The sequence below is a fragment of the Alosa alosa genome, chromosome 11 (assembly GCF_017589495.1).
Source record: "Alosa alosa isolate M-15738 ecotype Scorff River chromosome 11, AALO_Geno_1.1, whole genome shotgun sequence".
Lineage (NCBI taxonomy): Eukaryota > Metazoa > Chordata > Actinopteri > Clupeiformes > Clupeidae > Alosa > Alosa alosa.
Genome location: NC_063199.1, coordinates 21,452,750 through 21,477,858, shown reverse-complemented (window position 1 = coordinate 21,477,858; position 25,109 = coordinate 21,452,750). Strand labels below are relative to the sequence as shown.

At 38.3% G+C, this 25,109-nt stretch overlaps 1 protein-coding gene and 1 long non-coding RNA gene across 2 annotated transcripts; both read right to left on the bottom strand.

Annotated features, from left to right (window-relative positions):
- Window positions 1-11,781: 11,781 nt before the first annotated feature.
- On the bottom strand, window positions 11,782-14,907 carry LOC125303119. Its single transcript, XR_007195017.1, has 5 exons — window positions 14,847-14,907; window positions 13,147-13,205; window positions 12,568-12,626; window positions 12,352-12,461; window positions 11,782-12,239 (listed from the first exon to the last, which is right to left on the bottom strand). It is a non-coding gene; the product is annotated as an uncharacterized LOC125303119 (long non-coding RNA).
- A 1,368-nt stretch (window positions 14,908-16,275) lies between these two features.
- On the bottom strand, window positions 16,276-20,546 carry LOC125303085 (UDP-glucuronosyltransferase 2A1-like). The gene is made up of 2 exons (XM_048256597.1): window positions 20,461-20,546; window positions 16,276-17,911 (listed from the first exon to the last, which is right to left on the bottom strand). Exon 2 carries the CDS (start codon window positions 17,888-17,890, stop codon window positions 16,316-16,318), a length of 1,575 nt encoding a protein of 524 aa, XP_048112554.1. The 5' UTR covers window positions 17,891-17,911; window positions 20,461-20,546; the 3' UTR covers window positions 16,276-16,315.
- Window positions 20,547-25,109: the final 4,563 nt, after the last annotated feature.

Sequence of the window (25,109 nt, the reverse complement as noted above, 5' to 3'; positions counted from 1 at the left end):
ACACCTCACATAAACTGTTATTGAGTGTTGTTGATACACTGAACTTGTTCCCTCGGAACCAAATCTGACAGCAAGCAGCTTTGGAGTTTTAGAAGTAGGCTGCAGGCAGGCAGCTGGTGGATACATACTGTAACTGGCATGCGGTAATGGTAAGGTAAAAGCAACGACCGAAATGCAGTGTTGAAACACGTGTATGTAACGTATTAAATATGCAAACACAGATCCGGTATAAACACTGCCCCCAGTTGGGTATGTAGCCCCGAAAAAAAAAAATCTCCCGTTTTTGGAAAGCTAAATGTTGACAGGTATGGTGTGTGTGTGTGTGTGAGAGAGAGACAGAAACCATTTTCCCATTTACATATTAGCCTTAGAGCCCGACCGATAAAGGATTTTGAAGGCCGATACCGATACAAATATTTGTTGATTTAAAAATCCGATATTCAGATATATCTGCCGATATATATATATATATATATATATATATATTTTTTTTTTTTTTTTTTTTTTTTTTTTTTCAGAAACGCGCCACAAAACATTAACAGATTTCCCTAACATTAGTTATTTGTAGTTATTTATGAGTATTGACTAAAATAATATGATAATGCATTTTAAATACAAACTTGTTTATTTTTAAATAATATTGTCACAGTGGAACAGAGGAACATCAAAATATATTAAAGTTCTGATAAATAAAACGTCTTCTCATAGATGTCTTTATGTTTTGATTTAAGGTGTGCCCACAAGTTAGATGTATTTTTAAATTTTAGGGCTGCCAGATCCCTGGCTCACAGAGGCTTTGCAGATGTTGCACGTGACAGTTGGGCCTTTTGTGAAATGCTTCGTCCTCCACTTGCCATCTGTCAAAATATAAAGTAAACAAGCCAGGTGAGATATACAAAAAACAACATAACATAAAAATAAAATGATTGCTGCTACAGCCACAACTATCACTACCAGCAATTTTATTATTATTATTATTATTGACAGTAATAATTACAAAAAATAATGATGACAATGACATTATTACTATCATCATTTGTATTATCATTAAACAAGATAAAGGTCACTCCTAAATGTTTGAGTGTGCGTGTGTAATAATTAGTCCCTATTGCCTTATAAGCTACCTTATAATTACAATGTCAGCTTGCTTATCCCTTTACCTGCCCTTTTAAAAATAATTTCCATCAAGCTACATCAAACCATTTTCAATCATCAGTTGCTGCCTGCCTTCTAAAACCTACTATTTAGTGATCTAAATCCATTATGTAACGGTACCGATCCACTTGCACGACACTTCATTTTGTCGTGTCGCATTCCACTCTAGTCCTATGGGTGACGTCAAGCGACTTTAACGCGCCCGCAAAGCATTCAGGGAAGGCAGCGCTGCATTTGAAAATATGTTGCGCGTCAAAAAGCTGGGCGAAGCCACAGACAGTAAAAGATATGGACAGAGTCATCACGTAGACGTCAATCGAGGCGGGTGAAGAAAATTTCAACCGTTTCCTGTTGGTCAACGAGGCTTTCTGCGCAGGCTCAGGGGACATAAATGTAACGTAGGCACGTAGTCTGACTTGTGTAACTCTTGTGATAGCTGCACCGAGAGATTGGGTATGTAGCCACTTACTTTGTTACCACCATGTCTACATTGCTGTTCTAAATGTCCTAGTTGTTCGTAGATAAATGTGATTAAATATAAACAGCACTCGCCACATTCATAGCCTAGGCTACTGTCAATCCATCAAAACTTCGCTGAAATGTTGTGCTCCGATGCTTTCGTTCTTATCCAGAGAATACGGTTATTTTGCTCCTGTGCGACGCTTTCACCCGCTCTGGCTGTATGCTTATTACGTCACTTTAGCATTGATTTCGGAAAAAAGTTTATTACTCAGTCTGTAAGTCAGTTTCGAGGTTATGACGCCAATCACACAATGTTGTATTACTCCGGAAATAGAAAAAGTTCATATAAAGGCTTAAAACGCTTCAGCTGTAACGTTATTTGATGTCAAAGTGGCGGCAAAATTGAATGGGCTTCAATGGGGATGGCTAGGTGAACTGGTCTACTATTTAGCCTCAGATCCGCCATAGTGTCTACGCTCTCCGAACGTTCGCCTGCCCCCTTGGGCGAAGCCCATCTTTATGCAAATGAATCCGTTGAACGCGAGGCGACTCTCCAATGAAAGGACGAGGTTGTAGGTCCTTTGTTCTACCACAACGGTGCCTGTGAAACTTTGGTTCCGCTTACAAGACAAATAATGTTTTAACGATCTCTTCCACGACCACCTAGTAGTCCATAAAACAAACAAAACAAGGATTTGGATGAATATATTGACTGTTGGTGTTTCTGGTGAGGATTTGAGATTGCATTGAGTAGTTTAAATAAAACAAGATTTCCAAATGGCTTGCATAGTTTGTTTAGGCTATAAATGTGTTGTATACTGTTAAGTACATGCCTAAAATTGTGGTCCATTTGTGGAAAAACACTTAAGATAGGTTAAAACGAACAGAGTATGAGCTGGTAACTGACATTTTAAACAAAACGTCCACACACGACTGAACGTGGGGAGGCAGCGCGACATCTATGCGACACGACAAAATGAAGTGTCGTGCAAGTGGATCGGTACCGTAACTCGTTAATGCTGCGGCTGAACGACAGTCTGAAACGCACACTTGGCGTCATTGGATTTCACACGTGTAAAAGAAAAGCTAACTTTTATGCACAAGCTACGTTTTGCACAAGCTACGTTTGATACTTTTTCTTTATGTCTAAATGTTCACTCCTCGCACGTCTAACTTACATTTTACAATGCAGGAACTGTAACTACAGATATACTAGTTATAAATACAGTAATCATTACTTTATTTATGCAGAATAAGTTCGTTGTGGTTTCCAAACTCATTAATGTTAACGTTAGCGGTCTTCATGGCATTAGCTAGCTTTGTGGTTAGCTAGTCTATGATGAGCCATAATTTAGCAATGGATCATACTGCAAATTGTAAAACATACGCTTTCAAAATAACAGGCCGGGGAGAGATGATACGTCTCACTGCTATGACTGTCACGCTATTAAAGAAATACATCTTCAGTCACATTGTCAAAAGTTAAAAGGACACACAGTCAACTACATTGTAACAACGTAACGTGTCCCAGTGACGCCACTTCCATTTGCCTCCATGGGACCTATCTTTCAAAAAATTTTGAACGCCAGTCTATGGCGAAAAATAAATGATTTTCTGGTCCTGGTTGACTTGTGCCTTACCCATATGATGTTTTTCAATTTTAAAGACCTTTACATTTTTAAAGACCTTTACAATTTTAAAGACCTTTACATTTTTCATGTAAAGACATTTGCAGTTTGTTTCGTAACTATTGAATTACAACATTGTGAAAGATCGTAATTCCAACGACTACAAACCCATCAGTCGCGCTAGTGACGTTAGCTCATTCACAAGCCACACTAGATTGTACAAGCATACCAGCAACAGATCTTAATTGGGCTTTCCTTGCCGATGAAAATACCATGAGTCAGAGGATTAAACACATCAGGTAAGTTGTATTCGTCCATAGACTGTACATTAGATACTGTTAAGTGACATAGCAGGCAGCAAGATGCAACCGTTAACTAGCATAACAGCTAGCATGCTAATCTTATCGTTTCATTACGTTGGTGACGTACATCGTTCGAGACGAGAGATGTAGTCCACTGAGCGGATTCGCACAAAACCAACATAACTTTTGAAGTCTATCGAACAACAGTACTTTCTTGACGTGAAAAAATATCTTTTAAATTCACACACATCATATGTGAAATTCGTGGCACAATTCAAACTGGACCAAAAAATAATTGTTATCTCTCCATTAACTCCCGTTCATATTTTTTTGAAAGACAGGTCCCTTGTAGCGGAAGTAAAACGTAGGTCACTGGGACACTATTACTAGCTAATTCCGCTTCACTCTCGGCTTATTTAACAGCAGCAAAACTGGACATTGTTTTCACGAATTTTGTCACGCTTATTTGAATTAAGAGAACTGATGGGGATGTTCTTTTAATTGTTATTCAAGCAATGTATGTCTCGTGGTCACCATGAACACTTCACCGATGATCTCACTCGCGGATAACTGGTTCCCTCTGCCCGACTCTGGCTGGCTGACTCAGCAGGTTGCAGAATGTGTGGAGCGTTATACACGAGTGTTGCCAGCAGGGACGGTGTAGAGTGCCCTCTGGTGGACAAACTATACAACGCCAACACTCATGACATGGTTGAAGGTGTTTCGTCCGTTTTTATTTTATTTTTAAAATATTCATTGATCGGCCATTATAAATGCCGATACCGATAGTTTGGAAAATGCCTAATATCGGCCGATAATATCGGCCCACCGATAAATCGGTCGGGCTCTAATTAGCCTAGCACATAACATTTTAGAAAACTTGCAATAGGACAAATATTGGTTTAATGTAAATAATCAGCCAACTATTATATAGCAAGCCACCTGTAATACATCTGCATAGACATGAAATAGGCTAGCCTAGTCAAAACGTGGTAAAAATGGCCACTATTGAGACACAAATGAGACACTAATATCTTCATTCCTACTATTTAGACACAAAAATCTATATTGAAACATAAATTAGGGGGTCTGGCTCTAGGACTGAGAGAGTGCGGTGAGGAAAAACTGGGTTGGTTTGCTGCACTTAGCTAATTAAAGAAGACTTTATCTACTTGATTTATAAGTCAAGTCACTTGTATTTATATAGCGCATTTTTGTATGCACAGAGTGAAACCCAAAGCCCTCCTCCACATACGGAAGTGACACTAAGGGCCTGTCCACATGGAGACGCTTTTTAGGTTAAACGCAGAGGTTTTGCTTCGTCTTGGCCGAGCATCCAAACAAATCCTGTAAACGCACTGCCCGAAACCGCACTTTTCTGAAACCTGGTCCCAGAGTGGAAAAATCTGAAACCGTAGCCGTTTAATTTCGTTTAGACAGCAAAACCGCACATCCTGCTTGCGTATCGATGATGTCATCGCCACACCTCAGCTGCCCTGGACTTGCACTTATAGTATTGCCTAACAATACTAGTTTTCATACATGACATTACCTACGATTACACTCTGTAAGATAAATATCACAACTGGAAGGCGCAGCTGATAGCTTATGACTTGGTGGACTGAACACTGTTTTTCCCAGTGTTTTTTTATACATTCTAGCTACTGTCAGTGACGCGAGAGAACTTAAGTTATTAGGAAAGTGCGGTGTAAGTTTAGGCTACATTAATTTGTGCGTAGTGCCAGTGTCATTCATTTATTTTACATGTCTTACAACATATATACATGCATTCACAGTCGAGTGAAATCAGATATAAGCATACAAAGACGCTTAGAACTCACGTTAAGGCGATGGTAGCACACTGAATGCAAATGCGCGATTTGATGCAGGCAAACGTATTGACTGTTACTAATGAAGGTTTTATAGCAAAATTATAAATGTGGCGACAGAATAGCCTAGAACTTGGGTAAGCCTTGCGTTTAGTAGCCTAATTGCGGTGATAGCCAAAACTAAAGTGAATCACGGACTATCCTACAACCAAAGAAAGTAAAGGTGATTAGTAGGCCTACCTGCGTTAGCCAAATAAAGGACGGGACTGCACCCTTAACCAGACATGTGGACTCGAGTCACATGACTTGGACTCGAGTCAGACTCGAGTCATGATTTTAATGACTTCAGACTTGACTTGATAAAATTCGGCATGACTTGCGACTCGACTTGAACTTGAATACTATTCACTCAAGACTTGACTCGGACTTTGCCTCTTTGACTTGTGATGACTTGACATGTCTCGAATCAAAAACTAAATTTCCTGATCGTGTACCAGTCAACCCAGAGACGCTTTCCTGCGACTAAAAAAAAAAAAAAAAATAGCGGAGACAAGCGGCCAGAGCACAGTTCAGTAGCCTACTGCCACTACCCTCACACGCGTTACGCACTGTGTGTAGGGCACCAAGAGACAGAGGAAGGACCAACATTTAGCCAATCACTAGTAGCTTTACTGCAAATTGATTTGCACTCTTGTTAGAGAACGTTTGTCAAAAAGCACCAACAGCATGTTACATAAAGATGATACTTTTCGAGTCCTCTCCATTAAGATCCAACTTAAACTTATGCTAGGCTACTGCATTTAATTGAGAACACATCTAAGCACGCACGAGAGGGAGAGAAAACGAGTAGGTTCCAGCTGGCTTGTCATTGTTGATGATGATTGATATCTTCTTTTAAATATAAGAAACATATAAAAAGAAATCGTGGAGGCAACAAGTACGAGATTAGAGGAGATTGTGAATCCGGTTCTCACATAGTCTACTATACTGTTATAAACTATGAGATCCAGGTCACTATGACATGCTGCACTCACTGTGATTTGGAAAGTGGACAAGAATATTATGAAGAGTTGTCTTTGCCTTGTGTAATGGAACTGGCGAGTCTTGAAGTATTCAATAATTTATTTACATGAAGCACATGATATGCCGATTGAAACGCATTCCACTCAGCTACTGTAGCTAGGTGGCTACTGGCTACCAGGCTCATAATTCACTTTTAATTGCAAACAGAAAATGTCAAGCAAGCATCATGTCATACATGTTTCTCTTTCCAAAGGAATGAAAGCTGTTTGTGCCAACTTAATATCATGCTTATCATTGTTAATATTGTGCTATACATGTGGCACAAACAATGTTTGAGTTTGTGGACTAGCCATAGGCTATATTTGAACGGAGCTGGTAAAAAAAGATCATTATGAGAACGTGTGGACAGTGCACAATGGGCTTAAAGTGACAGTGCACCATTTACAAATTAGATGAACAGCATCAAATGTGTAGTATTTCTTAAGAAATTAATACTTTAAAACACAATTACTGTCATTATTATCTTTTAAATAATATAAAAGTGTTGACCTTGGCTTCCCTTATGAGTCACCACTGGCAGACAGCCTAATAAATTGTTTGCAGGCAAATCTGTGGCCTAGCGCAGTGAGATACCATCAGTCAAATTATTACTCATCCTTACAGTGGGCTGCGCAATTTGGAAAAACATTATATATATTTGCAGCTGTGCTGAGTGTCATGTAGCTATCCGTTTTGTACAGATTACTCAGGTATGCACATGTGTATATTACACAGGTATGCACATGCATATGTCGTAAAAGATTACAAGACAGAAACATTGAACATATTTTAATCTGTATTTATAAAAAAAAATACTGTGGATTAGATGGAAGTGCTAAAATTATGATCGATAGTCTAATAATGGCATTATTAAGTGAAGAGTACCTGATGACTTGTTCAGGACTTGAAAAAGATTGGGACTTGGACTTGGACTCGACTTGGCTTTGATGTGACTTGGACTTGGACTCGACTTGCCCTTCTCTGTATTTACTTGGGACTTGACTTGGACTTGACTGCTAAGACTTGGGACTTACTTGTGACTTGCCAAACAGTGACTTGGTCCCACCTCTGCCCTTAACAAACCGTAAAATGAAGTTTATTAATTTTACAGTTGACTACAGTTGACAGTTCACCATCAGTCCACACAAACAATTCTGGTTTCCTTGCACTAGCCATTTCGTCGTAGCCTATTCTGTCTGTTTGGAAACATCAAGTTTTGGTCAATTTCTGTAAAGAAACAGTGCCACCTATAGGCCTGGGGTATGAAGTAACGTGTTGAGTCATGTTGAGATGGATCCGTTTGGACGCAAATATTTAAATTTAAAAAAACAAATGACACACGACAAAAGATGCCAGACGGAGTGGCATAACAGTTGCCAAAGTACCCGTGACACCAAGACATATAAGACAGACAAAAAACAAATTAACAAATAATACCAAGTAAAAAAGAAAATAAATGTAAAAAGAAAATGTCATGTTAAATTAGTCCAACTGGTTGCATAACCGGCTGAAAAATGTCAATTACACCCTAGGGATCAATAAAGTATCTATCTATCTATCTCTATCTATCTTTACATCCTCCAACCCAGAGGATTTATTGGCAGTCTGGAGAGCACAGAACAGTCTGAGGGTGATCTTGCTGATCAGAAACTCGGTGGATTTTGACAGTGACTGTTTCATAGTTCATTACGTTGTTATCAGAGATTAAAGGGGTGGTTCAGGATTTTGGACATAGGACCTCATTTGCAAGTTAGCAAGTGTGACAACCTTTCTGCAACACACTTGTGCCCACAAACTATTTCATACTATTCATAAATGAAATTGCATTGGTATCATTGGGACAACACATGTATTCAAAATACAATACACATTGAGTGATTGAAAACACTTAGACACACACTTGAAAAAACTTACTTACAAAACTGAACACCAATCAGCCAGCCACAAATAGGCCTCAGTTGAGCCATTTTGAGAACTTTGCAAGCATGGAGGCAGGGAGAGCAAGAGATAGAGGATGAGGAGTAGGAGGTGGTTGAAGAGGCTATGCACAGAATAGATCGATAGATAGATAGATAGATAGATAGATAGATACTTTACTGATCCCCAAGGGGAAATTCAACAATAGGCCTACTTCAGATGATATTAGAGAAACTTTGGTGGATCATGTGATAAATCATGGCCTGACAATGAGGGAAGCTGGGCAGAGAGTCCACCACATTTAGGCCTGTTTTACAGTAGTATATTTTTTTGTATTACTGCATTTACAGTTTTTTTCAAATGCTTACACACTAAATCTTTGCTTGTCACACAATTTTCTAAACATGTATTCCAAACATCATAACCCCACACCATATCTGCAAAACCATACCCTAATTCTCAGTGTTTAACTCAGTTTTCAATTGACTAAAACACATTTTGCAAAACACCACACACAATTTTCTACTTAACACACAAAAATCGAACAGGAAGTAACTTGATTTTATTTTTCAAACACAACCCATCAAAATACCACACTAAATCACCAGTGCTTCACTCTCTCTCTTCACATGTGTAAACACTCATTACTTTACGGAACACCATCCAATCATTGCCTTAGTATAGGCCTATGAATAGATATACTCTATATGTAGGTATGGACCCTTTCAATCTGGCCCTAGAGGATTTCCGGTTGAAATGTTCAGAACCAATGCAGATACTTTGAAAGGAATGTTCTACAAAAAGTCGACTTTATGTACAGTAAAACTTGTCTTTTTTACTAAATTTTTCTGTCTCCCCAAGTTACCATTAGCTCAATACATTTTTCTATAGACCTATGAATACATACACATACACAACCCTCCACACACACACACCAAACACACACACACATACAGACACACACACACAAAAAGCTTTTTCAGAACTCCATGTACATTTAGTGGTCAGTGTATTTTGCTTTGCTTTGTTCTTGTTGGCTGTAAAATACTGTATTTGCAACAGTAAATTATTTGCGAAAAATCACTATTTTTGGTTTCAATAATACTGTGTATTTCAACTTCTCTCTGTACCGAAACTTTCACTCTTGTATGGAAATACATTAAGCCTATGAAAGACAGCAGAGCGACGGTTTTGAGCAACAATGTGTACATGATGTATCCAAAATGTCATATTATGACAAAGGTGTTTGTAATATGAGGCGAATGTTTGCTTTAAAGATGTGTTTTTGACATTTTTAATGTTGTGTGTCATTTTGCTGGAGATTTGAGGCATTTTGCATTTTGTGTGAGCAATTGTGGGTTTTGTGTGTGGAGTTTTGAAAAATAGACACAGAGTTTTGAAAACGTGTGTAAACAATTGTAAAATACTGTATTGTACTGTGCTGTAAAGTATAGTACTGTGATGTACAGTATTGAGTTGGTGTCATTTGTAACATTTCAGTACTTTCATTTTTGTTTTTTGTCTAAACCTTTGTTGGGGAAAAAACATAACAAAAACTGTAAGTGTTGCATTGAGCTTCACAGAATGCTAACTGATGAATTGAAGATTAAAAAAGAAAATTAAAGACTGCAGTGTTTTATATAAAGTACACTAGTGTGTTGCTGCTTATCTGAAAGTGTATTCATATCATGCAAGTGTGTATCATTTTGTCATCAGAGTGACATATTGACAAAGGATTGTTAGGTTTTGATAGCAGAGTTTCAATTCAACATAGATGTGAATGGTAGCCTGACGAGCCAGACCCACATTAAAACGTAGGGTCTGGGCACTCACCGTTCGCAGTGCTCAGTCCGAGGGGCGGGATAATCAGTTGTCTTTCAAATTCCCTCTGCACGCAATAGGACAGCGGCAGCGCTATGAGTCCCGTGCGTTTCCCACCAGCGGAGCTAGTTGGCTAGTTCAAACGTTTGCCAACTTAATAAAAGCTTAACTCGTGTCACACTGTTTGCCACCTAACGACTCTATTGGCCTTCATTGGCCTGATTGAGTTTCGATTTCTGGAGCTCACAAGCCAACGGAGAGTTGCTAGACTAGCCGCTAGGGGCGCGTCTAGATTTCTAGGCTATGTAAATGGTTTATTTCCCAGTGTTGTGTCTTGTGCACTTGTGTGTAAAGTTTTGACACAATGAGCCGAAGTTGTGCAAAAAGTGTTCAAGCAATGGGCAAAAACTGTAAAAGATAGCCTACACTTATACAAAGATAATGGCAAACTATTCTGGCAACGTCTCGTTTCATAACTTGATTGCATTTTTGTCCGCTTTTAATCACATTATTATGACCATTAAATGTACAGTATGCTATTTTGCACACTAAAATCTGATTCATCACAAGTAAGTACAATAAAGAATGGGAACGTAAGTTGAATAATGTATTCTAAGTTGTAATTCCCCTGTATGTCCTGTTGGTGACCTCAGTGAGAAGTACCTGTTAAGACGCTCTTAGTCGGTAACGAGAACTCTGGACCACTCGTAGATCTACGAGTGTTTTCACAACGCTCTTAAGCTATGATGGTTTTGGGAAACAGTCGGCAAATCTTAAAGACGTTCGTAAGAGGGACTTTATGATGCTCTTAGGCTTACGATGCTTTCGGGAAAACGGGCCCAGATCTGAAAAAAGAAGGCAGGACCACCCCCCCTACACTGTAAACCCCAACAGGTTCAATGAACTCAAAATATTTGATGAAACTGATTACCTCAAAATATTTAGCTATGTTAAAAAATATTTTAAGTAATTAAGTAAATTACTTTTTTTAATGCTCAAAATCTTTAAGGACAAGGATAAAATTAAAAAGAATAATGTGAGAAATAGATGTTTTAAGTTATTGTTACATTAGTCAGACAAGCTGTTAAGACTCCAAATCTTTGAGAAAATGAACAACATTAAAACAAATAATTTCAACAAACAAACTACGACTCTAAACTACAAGTTATTCACACTCATTTTTTTAGGAAGTTGATGAACTGAAACATAATAATTTGGCAAACAAACATTTTAAGTAATCACTACTTAAATCATTGATAAGTTCAATGAACCTGATCATTTTGAAACCATTGTTAAAACTAACAAAATTGACACTGGAAATGGAGTTGATGTTTTTATCACTCCTAATAATATATTCATGTTATCACCAAGACTCATTCAGTTTCTCAGACCTTAACATTGTCACTTCAGTCTCTTATATTTTTAAGTTGACTTCACTCTATTGAAACACATTTTTTGACTGTTTAGGTTTACTATTTACCTCAAAATCAAAAATATTTTATTTGTATGATTCAAATAAAAAAACTACTCAAAAGACAATTTCAATGCAGATTCCATTTATTTAAGAATTCCATTAGAATTCTAACATAACAACATCCCTAGCAATGCGGTTAATACAGAAAATCAAAGAAATAACAACCTTTTACCACTTCAACAAAGGTAATAATACTCAAATAACAAAATAATAGGCCAACATAAATAAAAGCGAAAAGCTCCATTGCTTGCTTGAGTATTAAAATGCTGGCAGTACCAACCATGAGATTTGGAAAACAGACTGCTTACTCATCCATCATCAGCCATTTATTTTTAAGGCTAAGCAGCAGTCTAGGAGGTAACCGCTTCAGGTCTTCCAAACCCATTATAATTTTTTTAATGAACTTGTAGGACAATTGCTTTGGACAATCGAGATGAAGTGCACAAATTAAGCCAAATAGAAAAATAACGTCTCTGTCAACTATAGAATGGATAGCAGGACCAAACTTCACAAGGGAGTCTGTATCACCCGAGACAGTGAGAATAGCTACAGCTGCATCCGAGAAGTCTGGCAGGTCAATTTCTTCTGCCTGAAGAACATGACAGTAATTAGTTAATGAGTAGAGTAGTCAATGAAAAACACTACATGTGTATTTAATATAATATGAAATACCAGTGAATGAAAAGTTCAGGTAAAATTACCAAATATGTCATTTTTGGTGAATTACTGTAGTATGATTTAATTGCTATTCTGGTGGCTAGAAGATGGTTGTGGTTGTTGTCTTTTGGCTGCAAGGTAGTATCAGAGGGGGCTGAATAGAAATAGAGATACATAGAGAAGACACAATTTGTGAGTGAAAGAGGACACAATTTAATCAAAAACTTAAATTCCAGGTCTTAAAAAATCCATCTTCCTACAGGAAGATGGGAAGGGCCTGCAGAGTAATTTTCCTTCTGCTGTTGACATTGACATCTTCCTAGAAAGACAGAGGGATTGTGGGGTAATGGGAAGACAAATCAGCAGAATATTAATACTATGCATATATTAAATAAGACTATAGTACAGGTGACATGTAAATACAACATTAACTCTTTCACACTCCTGATATGCAATCTCCTGCTCTGTCTTTCTATGAAATCGTGAGCAAATGCATGAGTGGTGTACAGTATGCATGGTAATGGGCTGACCCTTGAAAACTGACTGTGGTTTAACTAATAATGGCAAAGTAACTGAGCCATGACCTGCATAGCCAACACATTTTGAAAATGCCACATAAAATAAGTCTAAGGTGTCATCCCTTCTTTGATACAAAAACATCACTCAACCCTAGCCTTTGTGTATCCCTGTGGAGAGATGCAAAGGGATAACATTAGGCTAGGCTATTCTCATTGGTAAATAAATGCTTACAAAATATCACTATAACTTATAATAATATAGGCTACACGTTGGCTACATTGTGACACTAGTAAATGGAGGACAAGTAAGTTATCACTTACCATGGTGTGATGGTGGTTCCTTGCACAGAACTGAAAACATGTCACACAGCCATCTGGTCCTGAGGGGAAAAATATTATAAACAGTATTATTTCACTTTTTTGCACAAAAGTCAGTCCTACAGTCTCTTCATCTCTCTCTGTATAGGCAGGCCTATCGTCAGACGTTGCCATTGATCATGCTTAGGCTGTTGTCAGTAAGTTCGGAGCTACAACTTGGCTTCCTATCTGTGTTAACAAAACTGGAATTGACGTTAATATAAGACATATGCTATTGCTGCAGGGTTATTCTTCAACTATGGTACTCTTTGACCATGTATTTTTCAGAAAATGTAACATCTTTCAGTAAAAATCTTTTTGCATGGTTTAATTATCTACTCTTTCTATAAACTTGCCCTAATAGGGGCTAAAGATTTCATATATATATATATATATATATATATATATATATATATATATATATATATGATGAATAATATATATTTTTGACATTTTATTTCAAAAGTCTAACTGTCATTTCCAGTATAAGTATATATACTCTTTTGATCCTGTGAGGGAAATTTGGTCTCTGCATTTATCCCAATCCGTGAATTAGTGAGGTGAGGTGAAGCACACACTAATCCGTGAATTAGTGAGGTGAGGTGAAGCACACACTAATCCCGATGCAGTGAGCTGCCTGCTACAGCCACGCTCGGGGAGCAGTGAGGGGTTAGGTGCCTTGCTGAAGGGCACTTCAGCCATTCCTACTGTTTGGGGTTCGAACCAGCAACCCTCCAGTTACAAGTCCGAAGCCCTAACCAGTAGGCCACGACTGCCCAATCACGTTTCCAAAACACAACAAAACGTGTGTTTTCAAGCAAAAATAACATCTACTGTTCCAAACGTATTTTATGAAATATTACACATATCAGCCAAAATATTAAATGTATTAATTTTCCAGAAATGCATGTTGTATTATTTTTACATGTTTAACTTAAAATATGTGTTGTGATGGAAATTACAAAGTGTGGTGGAGATGACATAATGACATACATAGACAAATTTAAGATTTAAAAGCATTAAGATTTAAAACAAAAAAATGTGTCCCTGCCATATGTTATGTAATTATGATGTTTTTTTTTCTACTAGATTCTTTAGTAGGCCTACTATGAAGCAAATAAACTGTGTTTTTAGGGCAATGTCATTTCCACCACCAAAAACAAAAAAGTAGTAATTTATTATAATATAAGGACAAGAAAAGTATCATAGTTGAAGAATTACCCTGCAGTGTTACTTTGCATTACATCTAGCAGCTAATGCGAACCATATAGCTTATGGCAGCTAGGTAGGCTACTAATAAAATGTTTAAAAGTGCGCTGCCTGTTTGTGCGTGTCATGTGTTTGATTTCCAACTTATGAAACGTTGCTTTGGTGTCTAACCTGCGCGGCCAAAGTACACCAGAACCAGAAATGGTTGATAAAGGATCTTTGGTAATGCTAAACCATACTGTTTGTCTGTCCAGTTTCCACTAAAGTAGTGCAACAACAAGCTGGCTGGCTGACAGCTCAGACAACAAACTTTAGTTAACTCGCTAAAACATGCAGCTAGCCCGCAAAAGGTCTCTCTTACATAGCATACACTTTAGCTGAGGTCTGCCTGCTGGAAGACGGTACACAAATAAATAAACAAAGTAGGCTACACCTACATTAAGGCGTGTTCTTACCTTTGTGAAGAGGCTATAAGGCTTGCAGCCTGATGATGATTGATGGATCATCTCACTGATTGCTTGCAGCTTGCCTGTCTACATCCCGGTGCACAGCAGTCCTTGCAAACAATTAGTCGTAGGCCTACGATGTCAAAGTGTATCAATTTACAACTGCCACAATCGATCGTAGACTAGTTCATTCACCATTCATTGGGATTTCCGATTTTTTTTTTATTGGTTTATGTTGGTTTGTGTAGGTTATTAGGTTATTTGCCATGTTGATATGAACCTAACCAATGAAGTTGCACGTCTTTATTACGTCAGACGTAATTTCAATCCACTCTTGAAAGAAATTAGTTTGGGGGTCAGTTCTACTCATATACTAAGAGCTAATCTTGTCAAAATAATCAATAACTGGGAAACTAGTTGAGTGAACTTAAAACGTTTGTGGTGCCTGAACAAATGGCAGCTTTGAGTACAGCTCTGCAATTTTATTGAGTTTAGAACACTGTTGGGGAATACAGTGTAGCTGATTACTGCAGAAATTCTACTTTTGTGTTGCTTGCTGTTGATTTGAAAGAGTAATTCAAACGTTCATGTGTGTATGGTTTTGTTGACATAATTACATTTTTAGAAAGGATTGTTGAGTTTTGATTGCCGGGTTTCATTTAGGTATAGATGTGAGTTGTTTATCTCCAAGTGCCATGTCTTATTTGGCTGTGTGTAGAATTTTGACATAATGAGCCAAATTCTACTAAAAGTGTAAGCAATAGGCACAAACTGTAACTCAAAGACTGGTTGCAGTTCTGGGGTCGTATTTACAAAAAATCTTTAGCCCCTTACTTTGGTTGTTGTTGTTGGCATTATTGCATCCCCTTATTTACAATGCACAATTATTCCCTCGTGGTCGAGAGCTCCTGTAGCCACATGCGCATTTCAAATATTGCGATGTGAAATGCCACAAAAAGCGGCTTAGGATTGTTTGTGAATAGTCTAGGTCTTAGTAAGTTAGGACTCCTCTCGACTTTTCCTAAGCTCCTCTCGACTTTTTCTAAGCTCCCAGACTTAGGTGCTACTTTTAGGGCTACAATGCTTCTTGAATTACTCTTAATAAAAAAAAATATTTATTATAAAATATACATTTTTAGGAGTTTCTCCTAAATTCTCCAGTTAGCAGCTACTTTTAGCCTTCTTAAACCTCACATTACTTATTACAACATTGCTCATTAGTTCTGTATTGCAATTAAATATCTTTCAATAGATGACAAAGGCTTTTATTGTAGCAGGGAATGGCACTCAATGCTACAATAATAATTCATCAAAATGAGTCAGTGGATGACTTAATACTTTGGACTGGAGCCTTCTGGAAATGATCCTAAATCCACTTGTCAATTATGATTATGATGAATTATTCTAAATAATAACAAATAACAATTACATTTTGCAATTACCATAGCTACGTTTTAATATAATTGCAACATGTCATATTACTCACTTTTGACTTTCTTTCTGAATAAAAGTGAACAGCATTTTTTGATTGCCAGGAACATAATCAGTAGTAAGAGCAGTAGAGCCATGAGCAGAGTCAGAATGACGTCTATAGAATGATACGCGATCCAGGACATCCTGAAGGACTGAGTGCGCAGGTGAGGGGCGCCACCGTTCCTCATCACAAACTCGATCCAGAAAATGACGCGGTCCAGAGGCTTCATGGGCTGGTCATGGTGGATCCTGGAGAGTCTCTGCATGTTCTCCCTGTAGGACGGCTCATAGAGCACTTCCTTTAGCGACTCCACAAACACTGCTCTGTCTAGAGTGGCAATGTCCACTACCTTAGACGTTCCTCTTGCTACCATTCTGGACAGGTTGTCAGGCTGATCAAACACTAGGGGCAGGCCAAGTATTGGGACACCATGGTAGATTGCTTCTTGGATACCATTGGTACCCCCATGGGCTACAAACACTTTAGTCTTTGCGTGTCCCAACAGGTCATTTTGGGGCATCCAGTCCACTAGTAAGGTGTTATTGCCAAGAGTCGAGGGCTTAGCCCCTGTATATCTCCAGATGACCTTTTGGGGAAGCTGAGCAAAAGCTGCAGCAATCTCTTCAGTGATGACACTAGGGAGCTCGGCAAACAAAGTACCAAGGGACATAATGATGACCCCATGCTCCCCAGAGCTTTGGACAAACTCTTCCAGGTCAACAGGAAGCGGTCTAGCTGGCTTGCATTGGAACCCGCCCATGTAGACCACATTGGGCATGGTTGGGCGTGGGAACTCAAAGGTGAAGTCATTCCTCATGAGCCAGATATCAGCATCCTGGAACAAGGAGAAGTAGTCAACATCAGGGCCAAAGAACCGTTTGCAGAGAGCTGTATAGTGAGCATCAGTCATTTTTTTGTGCATAGACTGACTGATAGTGAATGCAATGATATTCGAAACCCTCTTAGAGAAGGTCATCTTGTCCGTCAGCTCAGCTCCTGGAAAAGGAACGTAGGAGAGCGGGGAGGGAGCGATGGCGAAATGGGCCTCTCCATGGACTGTCCACCTCACGTTAAACACCATCGGCAGCTGGAGACGGCGTGCTAAGAACACCCCGCCTCCAAAAGCAGGATCTGTGAGAACCAAGTCGTATTTAGCATCCCGCAGTGACCGCATCAGATTCTCATCTTCAAATATTGTAGCCACCATTGTACAGATGTCCCGATGCATTTCAGAGAACCTTTCTACTACTGAGTTTCCCAGGGTCATGTCATTAAAAAAGGACCTGCCTTCCATCCGCAACTGCAGAAGTGTAGATGCCAGTTCATCCACAACATAGTCTTGGTACGGACCCATTTCAATGGTGTGTGAAGTATAGTAGGGTGAGTCCTTCTTAATATGCCAGCTGTTTGAGGCTCGCACTACAGTAATGCTGTGGCCTCGGGAGTGCAGCTCCTCAATGATGACCCTCATGTTTAGCCAGTGGCTGCCATCTACTGGGAACACCAGCACTTTACCTCCTCTGGCCCCAGAGAGGCAAACAGACAGCACTGAGAGAGCCAACAGCACGTTGCTGAGCATCCTGATCCAGCACTTAGGACACTAAAGGGACAAGAAGGGTTCAGAGAAACCATCAGTTTCTGTCAGATGTGATGTGATCATAATCAGGTGTAAACAAGATTTTAATGCAAATATATCTACCCCTCTATGGTACGCATTATGATATCCTTGTGGGAAAAAAATATTGCCATTGTTTTTTCTGTTTAAAAAAGTAGGCTACACTTTAACAATAATAATAATAATTTGTATACATTTTTTACCCTAAAGGCAACATTGTACCACAACAGTTAATAGTAAAATAATTCATATTTTTAAGAATTAAAGCTAACTTATTCATTTAAAACACCTATCTTTATAACTTTACACTAGAACAAAAATATGTATCTAGTTTTCAATGCATTACAAGTCTCATACTTAACAAAAATCTAATTTTAAATTCTGTTGTTGCTCCCAGGAAACATTGTACCATTGTGGAATGTATAATCAATATTTTACAGATATAAAGTTATAATGATTAAAACATACAAATTATCATATGAAATCATCAAAATCACTGTTACTAGTTAAAAGCTCCATAAATCAAACTAATCAAATTAATCAAATATTAATTTATCAACTAATCAAATTATTCAAACATTAATTTCTCATGTATACCTACACACACAAGCAACACGCACATCCATGAGTTTGTGCACGTACACCCATGTATACCCATCAGAGCCGTAACGGAGTATTTACTTGAGTACAGTACTTGAGTACAATTTTAAGGGATCTGTACTTTACTCGAGTATCATTTTTGGGGAGTACTCATGACTTTACTCAAGTACATTTGAGAGGCAAATATTGTACTCTTTACTCCACTACATTTCTATCCATAACCGCACCAGTTACTTCTAAAAAAAAAAAAAAAAAAAAAAAAATCTCGAAACCCTCAATTTGTTGTTTCCCTCTCAAACGTGATTGGATTGTGCAGAAGCCACTGATTGGGACAGCCTATCAGCAATCACCTTCAGCTTTCCGCCAAAGTCCATGGTCAGATTTAGATAAGAGACTAAAACCATGGATCTAAACAATGGATGAAGACGCAGCAGGTCCATCGGGGAATGTGCCAACCTGTGGCTCCACCTCGCCAGACTTTTTTCAATTTTCTGAACAAGTTAATGATAGTTTTTCGCTTCAAGTGTTTCAATTACAAAATAGTATTTTGTATTTGAAATACGTATTTTAAATATATGTATTAGAAATACTGCCCATTCCTGGCAACATGGTAAAAAGATGAAAATGACTTGATTTTACTTTCAATTCCTTTTACATTCTCCAAGGTATTAACATTAACATTTTTCATAACTCCATGTAGGACGTTTCTGTACATAAATGTAAGCACTGTGGCAGTAGTAATGCAATATTTAGAAAATACTCCAAGCTACTCTTGTACTCTTGATACTCAAGTACTTTTAAAAACAAGTACTTGAGTACTTTTACTTTTAAGTAGACATCTGACTGTTGTACTTTTACTTGTACTTGAGTAAAATTGAGCAAAGGGTATCTGTACTTTTACTCAAGTAATAAAGCTGTGTACTCTGTCCGCCTCTAATACCCATGTATGTGTACTGATGCACACACCGATACAACAACATCCACTTCCCTCTGAGACCTACATCTGACTAGTAAGCAATTTCCCCCTATTTTATAAATGGTCAGGCTGTGGAAACTGTTCAGAATTATAAATATCTTGGGACTGTGATTGACAACAAATAAACATTTGAGCATCAGGTCGACAATTTGTGTAAAGCTCACCAACGCATGTACCGTAAACTCAGACATTTTAATGTGGACAGCACTTTTATGAAGATGTTTTACTGTTGTTTTGATGTTTGTATTGATTCTGTTCTTACTTTTTCTTTTATTTGCTGTTATGGGTCTTTAACTCTGAAGAACAAAAAACATCTCTAAGGTAGTTAATGAATGTAGAAAGATTGCTGGGGCTACCTTAGTTAACATCCCTGCATAAGAACAGAGCACTCAAAAACCCACCCAAAACCATATTTCAACCCTCAGGGCAACATGCAGTTTTTTTTGTAATTTCCTATGACACCTACATTGACATGTTATGTTGTTGATAATGCATCTTTACTTATCAATAAAGCTTGCTCAAAAGGGAAAATGTGGCGTTGCAAGACACCCGCACAGTCCCTGAATGAGGAAGCAAAATGACTGCCTGTGAGTCATCTGACTTCTTTCTTGCAGTTGCATTGAATAGGACTGAAGTTCCCACCCCTGCTGAAGAATTATCCAATCAAATGGTTGTTTCATTTTAGGCTGTGTTGCCTGGAGGCAATACCATATAATAGATACTAATAATCAGTAATAATCAGTCTTCCACTTGATATTTCTGATGCTTTACTGTTGATACTGTATATAGTCATTGTTAATTCACTGTTAATGCTGTTAATAATCTTTTTTATCTGTCACTGAAATAAGACCACCATGCTAATACATTACAGCAGGACTCAGTTATGATGAGAAAACGGACAATCCAAGAAATACAGAGCAATAATGAAATAACAAGGCAAACAATGATGTAAACATACCTGCTCAGAGGGTCAAGGGAGAGCAGAGAGCGGTGTAGTAGCTCTGGGCCTTTTGAGCTCTAGTAATCAGGGTAAACGTGTCCAAAGGTCAAGTCCAGTTGAAGTACACACGCGTTTATTATAGATTATTATAGCAGAGCCTTTCAAGGAGATTATTTTAACATATAGCCCTTTGGTATGCGCTCATTGCACTTCTGCTGTGATGTATTCAGATATGATTATAATTAAATTTACTGTGATTACAGAGGTCATGAGGTCATGTGTTTACAGAGGTCTTTAGTGCAGTTTCATCTGGTGAGTAACACCATGTAATAATGTCAACTGTTGACGTGGGTGTGATATGCCCTCTCACCTACAAAACTCCCATCAACATTACATCATATACAGATATGTCATCTTTACAGGACAGTTATTGCTATGATGTGCAAAACTGTGTGTGATTTAAACACAGGTTACCATATGTTGTACTTGTGGATGAACAACATTTGATGTGCATATTTATTTAATAAAGGAATAAATGAATAATTGAACATGTCAGCAAATTATCTGATATTGAGGTGTAGCAATGGGGTGGCAGTAGGGAAGTAAGCGAGAGGGTTACACACACACACACACACATAGGCCAGGTGAGGGGAACAGGTGGATGCTGCAGAGACACAAGGAAATGTGCTGGAAGTCACAGTGCATTACTAGCCATGGCCGGATCTAGAATAGGGTTGGGAGGGGCAATGCCCCCCCAAATATTTCTTCTGCCCCACCTAATTGGTCAATTTTAATTTACAGCTATTGAATCTGCCAATCACACTTTTCTAATTCGTCCCATCTGAATTTCGAGGGTGCTGATTTGCTGGTTGGATAATATAAACATCGGAGCAGCAGCGTTCCCCTACCATTCCACACTGTGTACATCACTTGCTGTTTCATACTTCAGTAGAGAGGGCTTAGCTATATTTCCATAAAGGTTATAGGCTACTAGATTTAATATAGATTATTGTTGCTGGTTTAAATAAAAACCTTTAACTGTAGTGTTAGTGTTTGTATTATTCTCGTTTTGTATATGGCCTGCTTTTTAGCTAATATGCACGTTAGCTTTCTAAGGTGATCTAGCCAGTTAGTTTGTTAACATCATTCCTTAACTGTGTTATAAGCAGCCACGTCGTTGCCCCTTGCGTTGGCTGCGTCCCTTTGAAAATCGGAGGTTCACAGGCCACTGTGGCCTTGGTGCCCCTTTCTTTCTATATTCTGCCTTGCATCCAACTAGCGATTTTTATTTAGCCTGTGGCCTGTCAAATTAAGCTGGACTCCACTTTTTCTGACAGCATTTTTTCTGAGATTCCTTAGAGATGTTTTTCTGAGGCAGTTTGGTTTGAAGCAGTTTTATCTGAGGATGACAGAGGTTTTTCTTACGCTGAGGCAGTTTTGTCTGAAGATGACAGAAGTTTTTCTGAAGCTGAGGCAGTTTTGTCTGAAGATGACAGATGTTTTTCTGAGTCTGACACCTGAGTCTGGTTTTTCTGATGCTGAGGCAGTTTTGTCTGAAGATGACCAATGTTTTTCTGAGTCTGACACCTGAGTCTGAGGATGTCCTAAAATGAACACCGTACAAGGGGTGCTGCAGCACCCTCAGCACCCACCTTCCCGCGCCCTTGCGTCACTAGGATTGAAAGCCAGAGGGGCTTAGCCCCCAGGGTTGTAGGTAATGCGTGTGCATATAGAGCGCACCAAGACATTTTAGTCATACCTTAAAAGGGATTTAATGGATGGACAGGGACACTATGCCATTAGTTTTCCTTCTTGCAATATCTCTAACTATATTGCTAATTGTAACAACAGTCTGCGGGTTACAGGATTGGCCAGATGATGTTATCACCGCCATGTCATGAACTGTTATGAAGTTATATTAGGTATTTCAATTAATAATACCACATTGTAAAATATCACATATGTTAGTCCTTTGAGGCCTAGGCTATTTTCAGTGTAATTTTATTAAGCTCTTTGGTCATTTGGTACATATTGGTGCAATACTAAGAGCAGTAGTGTGTCTGAAAGTTTTAAAGAAACAGCCTGAAACAACAGTGGTACTTTGGAAATTTCTCAGCACCAAATACCTGAAACACTGTCTTATATTGGAGGGAACTATTCCCACCTCAACATTTTGTCACAGATTGTAATTCAGATAGAAGCCACCTACAGGGCACATCAGAAAAAACAGCTGAGCATGCAAAACTTACAGGAATTGTAAAGTAAAATCAGAGAAAGGACCATCTCTCAACAAGCTTGTCTTCAGAGGCATGAATAGTTTTTTGAAATTGCATTCATAATCCACTCCCAGAGCGCTGCAAGTCAAGTCAAGTCAAGTCAAGTTTATTTATATAGCACATTTCATACACAGAGGTCATTCAATGTGCTTTACATAAACAAAACCAAACGATAATAACAAATAAAAGCATAGAAGGGCAATATAGTCAAAGAATAGTTAAAAGGTAAAGATCATAATAAAAAGAAAACATAAAACACAAGGTAAAATCATTTAAAAATAAAGAATAATTAGTAAGCAAAAACAAAGGCAAAAGTAGTAAAAAAAGTAATAAAAGACAAAGTAGAATAATTATCGAGGCAGATTCAGAATTTGTAACTTCGGCACAGTTAGCAGAAAGCCGCCTGAGAACAGTTTGGTCTTAAGTCTAGATTTTAAAACTGGCTACAGTTGGGGCCTTTTAATGTCATCCGAAAGTTGGTTCCACAGTTGAGCCGCATAGCAGCTAAAAGCTGCTTCACCATGTTTAGTTCTAACTGTAGGTTTTACTAGCAGGTTTTTCACCTGGGACCTGAGAGGACGAGAAGGTGTGTACTGCTGAAGCATGTCTGACAAGTATTTAGGTCCTGCTCCATTTACTGATTTATAAACAAGCAATAGTGCTTTAAAGTCAATTCTGTGACTTACTGGAAGCCAGTGCAAGGACTTAAGAATTGGAGTAATGTGGTCAGTTCTTTTAGTTTTTGTTAGAGTCCTAGCTGCTGCATTTTGTATCACCTGAAGCTGTTTAATAGTCTTTTTTAGGAAGGCCTGTGAACAGTCCATTGCAGTAATCAACCCTGCTGGAGATAAATGCATGAATGAGTTTTTCTAAGTCATGTTTTGACATCAGCCCTCTGAGTTTGACAATATTTTTGAGGTGGTAAAAGCTGATTTAGTTATCGCTTTCATGTGGCTGTTGAAATTTAGATCACTGTCAATTAATACACCAAGTTTTTAACAGTATCCTTTGCCTTCAACCCTTTTTGTGTCAAGGAGAGTGGCAACCCTAAGTCTTTCCTCATTTTTACCAAATATAATTACTTCAGTTTTTCTTTGTTCAGCTGAAGAAAATTTTGAGACATCCAGGTGTTGATTTGTTCTATACACTGACACATAGATTCAAGAGGACCATAGTTGTTTGGTGATAGAGCTAAGTAAATTTGTGTGTCATCTGCATAGCTATGATATGAAATCAAATTATTTTGAATGATTTGTCCAAGTGGGAGCATATAGAGGTTGAATAATAGTGGCCCCAAGATCGACCCCTGGGGAACACCACAGGTCAAGGACGTTGGTGTTGAGGTACAGTTTCGATGGCAACAAAGAAGCTCCTTTCTTGTAGATAGGATTTTAGCCAGCTGATAACTATGCCTGTAAATCCAACCCAGTGTTCTAGTCTGTGTAGTAAAATATTGTGATCAACAGTGTCAAATGCTGCACTAAGGTCCAGTAGCACTAGGACTGATGTTTTACCTGAATCTGTGTTGAGGCGTATGTCATTGGAAACTTTAATGAGAGCTGTTTCAGTGCTGTGATTTGCCCGAAAACCAGACTGAAAGTAATCAAAATACCCATTTGATGTTAGGAAGGTGGTTAATTGATTAAAGACTACTTTTTCAATAATTTTGCCAATAAAAGGTAGATTGGATATGGGCCTGTAATTGTTTAGCATGGAGGCATCCAGGTTATTCTTCTTGAGAAGTGGCTTTACAACAGCTGTTTTCAGTGACTTAGGAAAAGTGCCAGACAGCAATGATACATTTACAATTTGAAGGACATCCGCCGCCCTGAGGTGAAAAACAGTTTTGAAGAAATTGGTAGGCAGAGTGTCTAAGACACATGTGGAAGGGCTGAGATTCTGTACCGTTTTTCAAGTGTTTTCAGTAGTCTATCAACCTGAACTCTGACATCAAGTTTAGTTTCCCTCTGTTTGTTGCTGGAAGTTCAGGTTGTTGAATTTGTAATTGAGCAGATATGTTGAGTCTGATTTTGTCAATTTTACCTTTAAAAAAAAGATGAAAACTCATTGCATTTATTAGTTGAGAGAAGTTCAGGTGCTAATTGTGAGGGGGGATTTGTTAACTTATCAACAGTTGAAAATAGAATACGAGTGTTATTTGAACTTCTATTGATAATGTTAGAAAAGAAAGACTGTCTTGCTTTGCATATTTCAGAGTTATATGTGCGGAGCATCTCTTTATGGATTTCATAGTGGATCTGAAGTTTGTATTTACGCCATTTTCTTTCAGTCTTCCTACACTCTCTTTTTAGAAGTTTAACTGCTGGATTTTGCCTCCATGGTGCTTTCTGTTTGTCCTTAACTTTCTTGAATTGTAATGGAGCAATGTCA

Bases quoted from the DNA above. Each gene is read 5' to 3' on its own strand.
- LOC125303085 (XM_048256597.1), bottom strand. From the start codon at position 17,890: ATGCTCAGCAACGTGCTGTTGGCTCTCTCAGTGCTGTCTGTTTGCCTC.